The following is a 13,769-nucleotide window of genomic DNA, read 5'->3' as shown; positions in this document are numbered from 1 at the left end:
AGTGGCTAAACATTCACTGGGTTCTCAGTTAAGGAATCTGAGGTGCCTTGTAAGCCTCAGCATCTACCTCTCAGTTTTGTCCATTTGTTTTTTGCTGTTGTGCACCCCCCCTTAGGTTTTGTATCATTTTTAATTTGCAATTAATTTTTAGTCACAGGAAATAACCATGGTGCTCAGTGGTGTTGATAAGATGATTCAACTTCAGAAGAACACTGCCAACATTAGGAATATCTGTGTTTTGGCTCATGTTGACCACGGTAAGACTTTTAAAATTGGTTTTTATTAACAAAGAAGAAATGTCTCTGTTTCATTGGAGCGGTGAAAGTAATGCTTGCTAAGAAATGTGTGTGTCATGTCAGAAAAGCATGTAGAACGTTTGAAATCAATGGATTAACGGGTGATTGTCTACAAGTGTCTCACACAGGGTTTTTGAATTTTTTGTTAAAATATGGAAAAGTTTTTTGAGATGGTAAAATGCCTGTGGTCTTGGTAGAATATATCTTCTATAAATCCCATTTAATTCATCTCCTATTGAGTGAGCATTTGCTAAGTTTGCAGTGCTTTTTTAGATTTATCAGGACCTAGATATTTATGAGGCCACCTGCCCAGCTGGAGAGGCTTTAGGGACAAATCAGGGCGTCATGATGAGATAGGGGTGGGGGTGGATAAGAGTTTTGAGACCTGGAGGATTGGTAGCCAGATTGGTTAAAAAGAATTGTAAGGCATGCCCTTTGAGGGTCTGTGAATCAGTACACGTGGCGGTGTGGAAACGGCAGAAGAAAGTGGGTGTAGCTGATGTGCGCATGCTTGTTGGTGGACTGATAGACATTGCCTTGACTATCTGCTTTATTCTGAGCCTACACTTCATTTGAAACTCTTTCTTCTAGTAGCAGCGGCTTGGCATTAGAATCCTGTTGCAGCCAAAGCTACTTAGCATTTTAAAAGTGAGGAAGAAGCAGGCAGGATCCTGTCACAGACCTCACCATTCCTGTGAGGCTCTAAGAAGGGATTAAGTTCTCTAGCTCTGGTTAGACATCTGGAGCTCTGAGGTCTTTTCAAATTACATTTGAGTGTCTGTGTGTAGCCTATGTAAAAGGAGGATAATGACAATCTATACCAGTGGTGAAATACTTAATAGTGAAAATGGTCATTAACATTTTTAGTAGTGCGTTGGGAGCCATTAGGAAAAAAAATAAAGCAAGGGCAAAGTACTCAAATTGTAGATTAGATTAGACTGGTAAAGGTGCTTGGGTGGGTTAAAAGGCTTGGTGACTCTTGTCATTAACATGAGCTCTGAAGAGGAGGAGAGAGGGTGGATCACTAAGCTGACACTGAGGTTTATATACTAATAAAGTGACTAGCCTGCCCATGGGTTTATATGTACATGTTTGGAGGATATGAGATCTAGCCAAAGGTTTTACTTTGTTTCTTTATTGTTTTTTTTCTTTGAGACTTAAATAGCAGATTGACTAGTGTGTGTATATCAAACATCAAACAATGTTGACCAAAGGATTCAGCCTTGCCTACTAATGCAAAGTCTCCTCTTTTGTGGTACATTCTAATGGATATATGTTTGCCATATTTGTACTTAAGATGAATTCTACTCTGTTGTGCATCAGAAAAGTGATGTTCTAGGACTATATACTAACACATTATTTAACATCTCAGAGGTCCCATTGATTAGTCTCTGGTTTATGCAGATTCCACAGATATATATTTACAGACTACAGAAAGTTGTATTGTAGGGAAAATTCAACATTTGTTAGGCCCACCAAACTGTGGAAATTGCATATGCCCATATCATTCTTTAAACATGGGTACTTGTTTATGATGCTTGAAATTGTGTTAACTTTGGGAATGTTCTAATAAAGGCAACTGTAAATGTGTATCTGATTGTGTAAAGACTTTCTTTTTATTATACAATAGATTCCAGGTTTAGCTGGATTGCACTGGATACTATACTGTAGCCCCCCCCACCGACAACAACATAATTTTCTTATTAAATAACAGTTTAACTGGCAAGTGTCAGCCAGGATCACATATAGGTAAATACACAGAAGACCACAGTGTTGTAGTTTCCTGGTGATGATTCACCCAGAATGCCTTTCTGAGCTAAACACTATTGCTGTCCTTTTGCTTCCCAAGTTTTTAGAGTCTAAGTTTGTAATTGTGTGGGATGATTGGTAAATTATAATAATCTTGATTGATTTCTTAAAGCTAGATTTTAGTAACTAATACAAACATTGTAAGAGATGGTTTGTATTTTGATCTCATAATGGTTTGCCTCATCAGTTAGAAGTCTTATTATATTTTACTCTATAAAGTCTGCCTCAACGTAAGAAAATTTCTGTGCCTAAAATTAATCTGACAACTTTTCAAGTGAGATTGGTGAGGTCTACAGGGAGGTAGCATTATTGAATGCTAACCCCTTTAAATACATCTATTGTAATTACTGCTGTTTTAACAGGAAAAACTACCCTTGCTGATTGTCTTATATCCAGTAATGGAATCATCTCCAGCCGCCTGGCAGGCAAGGTATGTTGTCGGATTTGGTAAATGCTTGTCACATTTTGATGAATATTAATTAGCTCTCTATAACATCATGATCCATTTGCTTTATCCTTTAGTGAGGTAAACATGTAGAAGGAACTGACAACCCATTAAGTTAATATAAAATAGATGTTGAGAAAAGCTCACTTCCATATTGCGTTTTGTTGCACTGTATTAATCCTATATTATATAAATGCAGAAGTGACATGTGGCAAGTCAGCTGTTACATAATTGCAAATTTTCATGGATGGATGTGTTCTCTGGTTTGAGGGTAAGGCAGAAAGCCATTATGTGGTGGAAAATGGGAAGAATAAAGTCCAGTTTCTGTGTGTTGTACTTGCTTGAGTGGATCTTTTGCGTAGAGACCAACAGAATGTGTCAGTTGCCTAAGATCTTGAAGATTAGCCTCAGTAAACCAAGAACCAAGGAAAGGCTTGAGGAACATGTTGAAGATACTACTTTAGGGGCTGGTGAGGTGGCCTAGCAGGGAAAAGTGCTCGATGTGGGGCCTGATGTTCTACATTGGATTCTTGGGGTCTACATGGTGGGGTACAGTGAGGCAGTCCACTCCTACTAATTCTCCTGTGACCTCTACGCAAGGTTTACACACACACACACACACACACACACACATGCACCCAAGCGCAAATACAAACAACTTTTAAGAGAAAGAGTATGTGTTCTGCCTGTAAGTATAAAGAGTTTAGAATAATTTTCTTCATAGTAACAAAATAAAGAGATATTTCTCTCTGTAATGGACCTAGTATGTAATCAACAGGATTGATCAGGAATACTGTGATGGGAAAATAGAGAAAATTAAATCAGCAAAGTGGACACTGGAGACTCAGAAGATAGGATTGGAAATTTGAGGCCATCAGGCAGGTTGGACTTAGTAATGAAGTGTTCAATGACAGTAACCAAAGTAAAAGGAAAGAAAATAAACTGTAATTTGGGGAGGTAGAAAACAGATGTGTTATAGAAAGCACTAGTGAAGCCAAAGATGAGAACTAACAAATTTAAACTTATAGCCACACTTAAAATATCGCCCCGATATAAACTGGACTTTTGTGACCTATCACTGTTGGTCCATCAGTTGTAAGGATGCAGCATACTGCACAGTAATGAAGATGTGAGTAATAAGAGAAGTCATTGGGAGGGTGTTTGTGAGAACTGCTGCATTTAATAAATTTTCTGTAGACATAAATTGTTTTAAACTATAAAGTTTGCTAATTAAAATTGAACAGTGTAAACAACTTGAGATCACTATGACTGAACATTTTCTTCTTTCTTTTTCTTTTTCATTTCCATTGTTGAGGCATGGTTGGTACTTCACCAGCTAATGCCATTTCCTGTGACTCACTGTACTTCGGAAATAGATGAAGTAGAACATATAGAGACCTTTTAACTGAATGACTTAAAGATGAATAGAACTGATAATATCAGCAAGATAGATCAAGAATGAGAAATAGATGATAATAGGAATGAGAAATGCTGTAGAGATTTAAGAACTAGGATATAATGATCAACTTCACGCCAGTAAACTTAATACTGTGATCATTTAAGAAATTGCATTGGTTGGGGAAATCTTTGACTGAACAGCCCTGATGGCTTAAATATTTAATTAAATATGCCTGTTCTAATTTAACTGGATGGTAGTAAAAGGAGAAATAATTTTAGTTCTACCCAAGATAGGAAAAACTATAGAGGAGAAAAAACCAGCAACAGGGCATACCTGTCAATCACAGGGCATACCCACAAGTCCTCAGAGTAGATGATGGAGTCTTTTCGAGGAGAGGAGAATTTCATGGGATAAAAGCGTTACTGCTACAGCTCAGTGGTTAAGAGCACTTGATGCTCTTGTGAAAACCTGGGTTCTGGGTTCTGTTCCCAGCATCCACATGGTGGGTCACACTTCTGGTCTGTTGATGCTATACATGTGATGTACAAGACATTCATGTAGGCAAAATACACACATAAAGTAAATATGAATAAAATCTTAAAAAAAAATCTTTACTAGCAAACTTGTAAACTAGTATTATTTAAAACATTAGTTCTTTATAACTGAATTGAATGTATCTCAAGGAATTTGAGAATGATTTAAATATGACTGTATTAATGGGTTAAAGGACAAATTATTTCAAAGATATAAAGAATTTTCAATAAAATTTAACTCTATTCTGACATTGTGATAGGCCCCTTTTACAAAGTAGGTTTAGAAGATAATCTTAACTTTTTTTTTTTTACAAAATTACAATAAAGATTGAATTTAATCATGAAGTATTAAAACTTTTCTATTCAAAAATATGTAAGATTGGTTATTGTATCCTTGCGCTGTTTGTATTTTAACTTCTAATTTACAAAGTTTTGGAGATTATAGCTATAAAAATAAGGCAAAAAATAATGTGAGTCTGGAAAGGAAATAACTGTTGACTAATAAATGCTATGACTTTATTGAAAAGTAAAATCTAAAGGGCACTCGTATCAGTGGATACGAGTGCGGGTTGCTGTTGCGAAGGGCTGGGGTTCCGAGTGCCCGGCACACACATGGTGGTTTATAACCATCTGGAATGCCAGTTCCAGGGGATCCAAAGGGCCAAACTAATAAATAAACCGTTAGGATATAAGTAAAGAATTTAGCATGATTCTGAATATAAAAGTCATGAAAAGAAATTCATAGCAATAAGTAGACAAAAGATTTATAAATCTACTATATAATTAGGCTAAAATTGTTTAAAAGAAAACTTAAATAAGAAAGGTATACTGTGTTCCTGTTTTGGCAGACTCAATATTTAAAAACTTGCTAGTTTTATGTTTTATATAGTTAGCAAATTGGGGAAAATTCTGAGTTTTTTTCCCTAATTAAATTGGATATACCTTAATATGCCATTTTAAACTTGCAAGAGTGGGATGGGGTTTTGTCTTACAAGATGGTACAGCTTGTGAATGGTCTGTAACATGGTGGGTTGGAATTGGCTGGGCTGTCACATTGGCTGATGAACTGGAAAAACATCCATATGTGAGACCGCGATTGCTTATAGATCTGGCATGTCAGGTCTTTGGAGAAAAGATGACTTCAGTAAACGATCTTGAGAAGCTAGTTAGTTATGTGAAACTAATACTAGGCCAACCTGTACTTAATAGCAAACAAAAACCACTTGCATTTGTTAAAATTTATGAAAGGCTTAAGCTTTTAGAAAATTAAGGTTACTTCTGTGACCAAAAGGGAAGATATCTTGAGAAGGTAAAAATCTACTGTATAAAGATTGAGTAATTCAGCTCCATTAAAATAAATAACATTTTTATCAAGTATGCCACAAAGTAAAAAAAATACTTCTAATTAGGAAACATATAAACATTTTGATAAGTAATAATCAGAGACTATTTATAACATCTATCCAAAGCAAACCTGTAATGTAGAAAGATGGGCTTTCCATGGGATACTAGTGGAAGAAGAATGCCACATAGCTAAGTCAGGATAGTAAATGCTGGGAAAGTAAAAAATGTAATACTGCATCTGATTTAGAAATTGCTGAGATAGGTCATGAAGAAATGGAGACAGTGTTCCACTGTTGAGTGTGGATTAGTCCAACTACTGTGGAGGAAAAAATGTGGAAATACCTGATAGCATTGAAGATGTGTAAATTTAATGATTCAGTGTGTAAGGGATATAATACCAAAATCTTTTTTTAATTTATTTTAACTTTATGTATATGGATGGTTTTGCCTGTATGTCTTTGCATGATGTACATGCAGTGCTGCAGAGGCCAGAAGACAGCACAGATCCCCTGAAACTGGAGTTAATGATCGGTTGTGAGCCACCTGGTAGGTGCTGGGAATTGAACCAGACAGTGCTTTTAACCACTGAGCCATCTCTCCAGTCCCAATCCAAACTTATCAGCTCACTCACATTACTTTAAAAGAGTGAATTTGCATGTGTCCATCACTGGTAGACTGGATCAGTAAATGTAGGTTTAGGAAGGAGAATCTTATAATAATGAGTGACTCATAGGTACATCCATCAAATAGTTGCCTTGGGAACTTAATAGTGAGCACCAAAATGTGACTTGATATATCCATCATTTCTCTATCATCTGTATATTTACTATTATATAAGGCTTAAAGCTTGCTATTCAGAATAGCTGTGGGAATGGAAGTGTTTCTGAAAACCAAGGAATGCATGTGGGATGAGAAGCCATGGCAGTCTGTATTAGCATGTTATTCTCAAGGATTTTGATTGGAAGAGATGAGACTACATAAAGTTAAGAATTTATAATGGAGAGAATTATTGATAGAGTGCCAAGTAGTAAAGTAGTACTTCTCTGTAAGTAGTAAAGCTCTGGGAAAGCCATCTGCTGAGTTTTGATATTGTAGATACTTTCTATTATCTCATTCTTTTAACAAGGAAAAAACCCTTGCACTTCTAAAATCTGTTACTTTGGAAAAATGCCCTTAAAGACCCCCCTCTTTCTTTTGACCTCATCAAGTACCTCTGGATAGGAAAACAAGGCTGCGTTATGAGGAACAGAAAGAACTCCAGCTCTCTTTGTAGATTTCCTTGAACTATTGAATCCTTCCTGGCCGAGATGTAGATGAGCAACATGGTGTGTGGATGCATTTGTGACACCTTACCACTTAAAAAACTGAGAGCTGTATAGCTTAGATGTTGAAATGAAACTAAGGCCATTCTAATGTTTCATTTTCGTCACTGGAAAGTAAAGATACATATGTTGTGCTTTTCTAGTTAAGGTACATGGACAGCAGAGAAGATGAACAGGTCAGAGGGATCACCATGAAATCCAGCGCCATCTCACTACATTATGCAGACGGTAAAACCTCTGTGTTTTGTTGTTTGTTAATTCTCATCTTTGGGCCCTGCTCCTTCTCTTTCTTTATTAACCGCATGCCTTGGTTTCTTTGCTTTGTGTTCCACGCATCTCAATCTGGCCTCTCCAGATGGTCTGTTGTTAGAGTCAGGCTGTCCAGGCTGGGATGCAGATGGGGACTTCTCTGATTGGCTTGAGGGTGGAAGAACTGTCAGTTCACAGCTGCCTGCCTCCAGCAGGTGACTGTGGATTTCTTCACAGAGGAAAGTCGGGAGCTAGGACTTTCTGACTGGTCCTTAGCCTTCCATTTCCTGGCTGGATCCTTCTTCTCCATGGCCTGCATATGAGATTTGGAGTCTTAGTTATATAACTGTGGGTTGCTCTGACCACTACTACCTGTTACTCTGATGAGTACTATTTTGCAAATGCGGATGTCCTAATACTCTGACACAAATGGTCAAACAAATGCCATGAGATGTTTATATTCACAAAGCTTTGTATTAGTGAAAACATGCCAGAAACTTAAATGTTAAGAGGAAAACAAATAAATGAATTGTTACATCCATGCTGTAGAGTATTATATAGCTATTGAATGCTTAAATATATAGAATTATAATTATATAGGTCATATGTTTATAATTATATAGAAAATGGTATGTTAAGAGACAGAAAAGCAAAGCATTTCTGTGAGGTATGAATGTGCATTATGCAAATAAGAAAGGCTTCTGCAAGATACATTTTAAACCCCTCTAATAGTTATCTCCAGAAACTGGATTATGATGAAATTTGTACTTTTCAAATTATTTATTTTTGTGCTTTTCAAAATATTTTTGTACTGTTAGAAAACTTTATGCAAGATGTATATTTTGAAGAAAATAATAAAGAGTTATTTCCCTAATGGAGTGATCTGTGGTTCATCCTTCTCAGTGTAGTATCTCTGGCTCCAAGAGAGGCACTGTAATGTGTGGCCGTTTTCATTGACATTACTGTCTTCAAATCATCTTTATAGCAAACTAATTTGGGAACTTTGAAGCATACCAATTTACAGTGTGTAGTATTTGAAGTAATCCTCCTCCTATTTGTTTTTAAATGCTACCTCTCTTATTTGGGGTGGGGGAGGGGGCTCTTTCCCATCTTTCCCATTCTGTGGCCCAGGGATCTTGCCACGCTATTTTATAGACCTGGGGAGATTGTGCCTTGCCACCTTCCATTTTTACACTATTCTTTTAGCTTCAAGACTCTCTAGTGTAGGCTTTAGGTGTTGTGCCCCAACTTTGTCTCTGTTCACTCTCACCATCCTGAGCTACCTTATTCAGATTTACTTATATACCTTGAAATTCAGCTATTTCCCATCCTTGCTGTCTTTCTGGTAGAGACTGAGAAAATGGTTTATAGAACCCTGGGATTGAGTAATCTATCATGTTTTCTTAAACTGTGGTTTTGAGAAGCTTGACATTAAAATGCTCTAGGTACATGCTTCTTCCTAGGTTGTAGAAAAGTAGAGATTCAGGTTTGGGTTAGGGTGGATGGCTTATTGAATGTACATACAGAACTAGAGATACTTTTAATGAAAAATTTTGAAAAAAATTAGACTTTTATTGAGTGACATTTTGTTTGTTAGTTTCAGGGTCTCATAACCCATGCTGACCAGAAACCCAGTTTGTAGTAGAGCTAGACTTGAACTCTTTATCCTCCTTTCTGCCTCCTCCACATCCCAAGCATAGGGAATTACAGCCATGCATCACTATGTTGACTGTGTATATGAGGCAGACTGACCACATCAGGTTAGTTTTTTGAATGTTCCTTTTTGGACCTCTACTCTTGTCTTTAGGTTTGGTTGTCTTTTTCTAATCTATGCTTTTATGTTATAGGTTTGGCCCACTCTCCCAGTCTTCTCCTTATACTTACCTGTGTCTGACTCCTTGTCCCCACACTTACTGTTCCTTTACCTCACTTCCTGCTTTGTTTTCTTGTGTTCCCAACACATAGACTTAAGATGTGATTGGGCTTTTCTTTTATGCGAGAGTCTCTTGCAGGGGTTGCACCTGTGAATTGGTTTTTCTTCAGTTGGTGGGCATCTAGTCATACCAGTAAGAATTGGAGTCAATAAATCTAAAACATGTTTCTCTGTGAGCACTGACTGATAACCCGGACGGACTTTAAGCCAGGGCTCACCATATTTAATAACATAAAACATAATTTTCCTAATCAACCACATTGGTTGGGAATGTTGACTGACATTTTCTCAGCTCTGAATACATTTCCTCTCTGTAGTTGAGAACTAATTCTCCAGAGTGGTATTCATGCTATAAGGGCGAGACAGCCTAAAGATGGCCTAGGTGGAGGGAAAGGAGACGCTGTGGCTAAAGGCTCTCCATAGGTTGCTCTGCCCACCTTCTTTCCGTCCCTTCTGATTGCCTTCTTAGTTGAGAAACCTTTATGAAATATTAATTCCTTTCTACTGATCTGACACTTTATGAAATGTGTTCTGTCTTATTTGTTTTTTCATTCTTTCCTTTGATTGAAAAGGAAAGTCTTATTCAAGTTTAAAAGGACAAGCTTACAACAATCTTGGAACAATCTAGAAATGGCTCTTGCCTCTCTTACTCTCTTAGCTTCTCTCTTGCCCTCTTAGGCTCTTCTCCCTCCCCGCTTTTTTGCACCCTCTCTCCACATGGTCTCTACTTCTCTACTCTCTTCCTCTCTCTGCCTTTCTCTGCCTCTCCTACCCCTTAACTCCCCTCCCCATGGCCTGAAAAAACTCTATCCTATACTAAAACAAACAAGCAAACAAACAAACAAAAAAACCAATCTAGAAATGATTGAAAGCCATCAGAGTGATCCTATGTCTTGCATCTTCCAGAAGTCCAGTTCTTTTGTGGAATGAAGTCTAATATGTAGTTATACCAGCACTTGTTGTAAATACTGGACTTATATTGTGGAACATTTCTGTTTTTTACCCATCACTCATGTCCCTTATATCAAGATAATGTTGATGTGTCTATCTTGTCATTTCAAGAATTTGCAAACTTCCACAGTAGTGGTTCCCAATCTTCCTAATATTGTGACCATTAAATACAGTGCTTCGTGTTGTGGTGACCCCAACCAGAACATTATTTTTCTGTTTTCCAAATATATTTGGAACATATATTTCCATAACTGTAATTTTGCCATGTTTAGGAATTATAATGTAAATATCTGTGTTTCCACTTGTCTTAGATGACCTTTGTGAATGGGTCATTTGACCCCCCAAAAGATTGTGACCTACAGGTTGAGAACCACTGCTCTCCAATATCCTCAGATGATACAGTGCCTTGAAATCTTTTAGGATGCACATATAGTATCTATGTTCAAAATTTAAACAACTTGAAATTCATGGACTGATCTTGAGTAGTCTCTTAAGGCATATTGCTGTCATTTCTATTTTATAGTCGTTTTGAATATCTGTGAGGAAATACTGCCACTGCAAAACATTTGCAGTTTTTACTCAGTCTTTTTAAATATTTTAAATAAATTTACAAGCTTGTCTCTTTTTTGTAATAATAGTATGTTTTCTTATAAGACATTGAGCAAAATACAAGAATGGAAAACAAATCACTCTTAATTTTTCTTTTTTTTTTTTAGTTTTTATATTTAATCTGCCAGAATTTTATGTGTGCCTGTGTGTATACAATGAAGCAAATATATAACTTATCTTCTCTGCACACAGTTTATGGCTTCCAACATTAGTCAGATATCATTGTTACTTATGATTTTATTGGTTCTGGGCTGATATTGGTGTTTATATCACTGACTGAGACAGTCTGGTGGGACGATGGACTAGGGGCCAGTACCATTTCAGCTTCATTGATTGAGTACTTATGGGAATTTTCATTTACAAGAGTTTTGGTAATTTTTTAAAATGTCTAAAATTCTATGCAGAATAAATTGTAGTAGAGTTTAGTTCATAAGTGTTTTTCTTTGTAAATGTAAGCATGTAGCTACTTAATATGGGACACTTGGGGTTCACCCAAGTGGCAGCCACTTGTGCTGAGATTTACTTTGATTAGGGAGATGGGAGACCCAGCAGCGTTCTGCCACAAGGCCCAGGTGCAGGTTGTTTTTTCTGGGTAAGTGTGGTGAGCAGGTTCAGAATTTACACCCATGATGGCTTTCTTCCTTTGGCTCTCCCTGTCTTTAACTCTTCAGAGACTGAGCCACTGGGAACTGGCATGCCACTCACTTCCATCGACAGAAGGCCCACGGGCTTCCCTTTCCTCCTGCCTATCTGTTAGTCTAGGAGGGAAGGATTCCCTGTTTGTGCATTTTGACTGAAAAATCAAGTTTAATTTTTCCCCTCTTATGACAATGTTGGGTTTTCTTTTTTTTGTTTGGATTTTTTGTGTGGGTTTTTTTTTTTTTTGTTTTTTGTTGGTTTGTTTGTTTGTTTTCATTTTGTGAAGCGTGCAGTTAATGCCAGGCTTAAGATAAAACTTGTTAGTTGAATTCCAAACTAGGTGCCTCATGCAGGCTTTGTTCAATCCTCCTGGCACCCCTCTGAGATGGTCATCCTTATTTCACTTATGTGCAAACTGGACTTCAGAGATTAAGAACAGTAGTTTCTAGCATACAGTAGCAGGCCAAGTAATTACATTTCCAGCCTGTTCACTTGGATCGGGAGTCTGTTGAAAGCTAGACCAGGCTCCGACTAATTCTTCCTGAAGCTTCGCTTCTTTCCACTGCAGATTTACTGGGATTACTCCTAGACATCTTGTGGCCAGTGTTACCCACATCAATGTTGTCCTTGGTCATTGCCCAAGATATAAGCCACATGGTCTGGCCTCTCTTGGTGGCTTTTCCATATTCCTTTGTGATTCTAACACCTCCCTGAACCTCCTCCTATTACTTCTTTACCAAAACTTCCTCTGCAGACTTTCCAAGGCAAACATCAGCACACCCTCAACATCACTAATGATGTTCCCTCTTCCTCGTTCTGACCACACTTCTTTTCTTAAGTTTCTTTCGTATTTTTATGTCTGAATTAGGTATGGGGTTGCCTTCTTACCCAGAATCTTACTCCAGTGCTACTAGTTCTGTCCTATTTTAAATTCCTTCAAGACTCCTGCCATTCAAGGCTCCGAGATGATTTGACACCTGATTCCAGATATTCTTTTACATATGACTTCTCCTGTTGGGTCCAGGAAGGAAGCCAAGAAAACTCACTTCGGAGAGAGAAGCTTTAAAACAAAAGCTTTATTTTTTGAGCATTCAGGGAGGCAGCCATTTCAAGATCTGAACCTTGTCCCCGAGAAGCTGTCTTTTCTTTGTAAAAGATAGGAATACAAAGCAAGGGGGAGCTGACATTCGGTGTTAAGCTTGGGAGGATCCATTGGAGACCGGGCACCTGGCTTCAAGGTCCTTAATTCATTCTCCTAGACAGGGGACAAAGGAATGAATGGGTCAGCTGCTTGTAGTTGACATAAGAGGCAATTAGTTATATATTTTTATAACTTATGCACCTTGGTTTGGATAACAGCACTTTCTATGTTCTTTACCAGTTAACAGATAGTTAAGAAAACATTTGGAGAAGTGGAAGAGATGTTCATTCCTAGGCTTGGGAGCATGAACTTCTTTGACCCTACCATCAAGATGAAGAAGTTGTCCTTGAGATGGCTGGGCTCAAGACAGTTGTCTCCTTATGAGTTGTCCCTGAGATGTCTGGACTTAGACACTGTTTACAACAGAAGCTGTTCAGCTATAGGGAAATCCCCATTCTACTTAGTGCCTGGGACCTTGAATTTAGTTTCTGAAAACAAAATGGTAGTATTTAGAATAAGTGTTTTGTTGTTGTTTTTGCTTGTTCCCCCAGAATAGCTTCTACCATCCCTAAAATTAATTCTCTTATGGATTGGCCTTTCATTAGCAATGCTATTTAGTTTTCAACTTCCTTACCTGCTGCCATGGCTGCTTTCTGGATTCCAGCATCACCTGGATCTGTCTTTAGCATTTCAATGCTACTCAAGCATCTGTACAAGAGGATTGTTTCAACCTCTTCTGAGTAGCATGGATCCCATAGCTCTCATCTCAGGAATAACAGAAAGTTCAACATGTGACCAACTGAAGTGTAAAAATGCACTCAGTAGTAAGAATAGTCAAATTTCACTGCTCCCTTCTTTCCTGCCTTTGCTTTTCCTTGCTCTTTTGCCCACATGCTGAGGTACCCCTTTTTATTGTATAGAGTCTGAGTTTTCTGAGTCCCATTAGCCTCCTTTACTTACTCTGTGCCTTCACTTCTACAGGAGTGTCCCTTGACCATCTGTCTTCCCAACATCTTCCTCCAATGTTGGTTTTGCTTCCTTGACCTTCTAGCACTTCCTCCAGCCAAACTCCATTCTGATAAAGTTCGTTCCTATACCT

The 13,769-nt window shown here is 37.8% G+C and overlaps 1 protein-coding gene across 1 annotated transcript in view; it reads left to right on the top strand.

Annotated features, from left to right (window-relative positions):
• Efl1 (elongation factor like GTPase 1) overlaps positions 1-13,769 on the top strand; it is a 121,171-nt gene that overhangs the window by 761 nt on the left and 106,641 nt on the right. Inside the window, exons 2-4 of the mRNA XM_052159492.1 lie at positions 152-257; positions 2,468-2,535; positions 7,292-7,376. Coding sequence (XP_052015452.1) covers positions 167-257; positions 2,468-2,535; positions 7,292-7,376 — 244 coding nt within the window. The 5' untranslated portion in view covers positions 152-166. The remainder of the gene's footprint in view (positions 1-151; positions 258-2,467; positions 2,536-7,291; positions 7,377-13,769) is intronic.

This window comes from Apodemus sylvaticus, chromosome 1 (genome assembly GCF_947179515.1).
Source record: "Apodemus sylvaticus chromosome 1, mApoSyl1.1, whole genome shotgun sequence".
Classification (NCBI taxonomy): Eukaryota; Metazoa; Chordata; class Mammalia; order Rodentia; family Muridae; genus Apodemus; species Apodemus sylvaticus.
The sequence above is the reverse complement of the archived record's forward strand: the minus strand, read 5'-3'. Positions and strand labels throughout refer to the sequence as shown.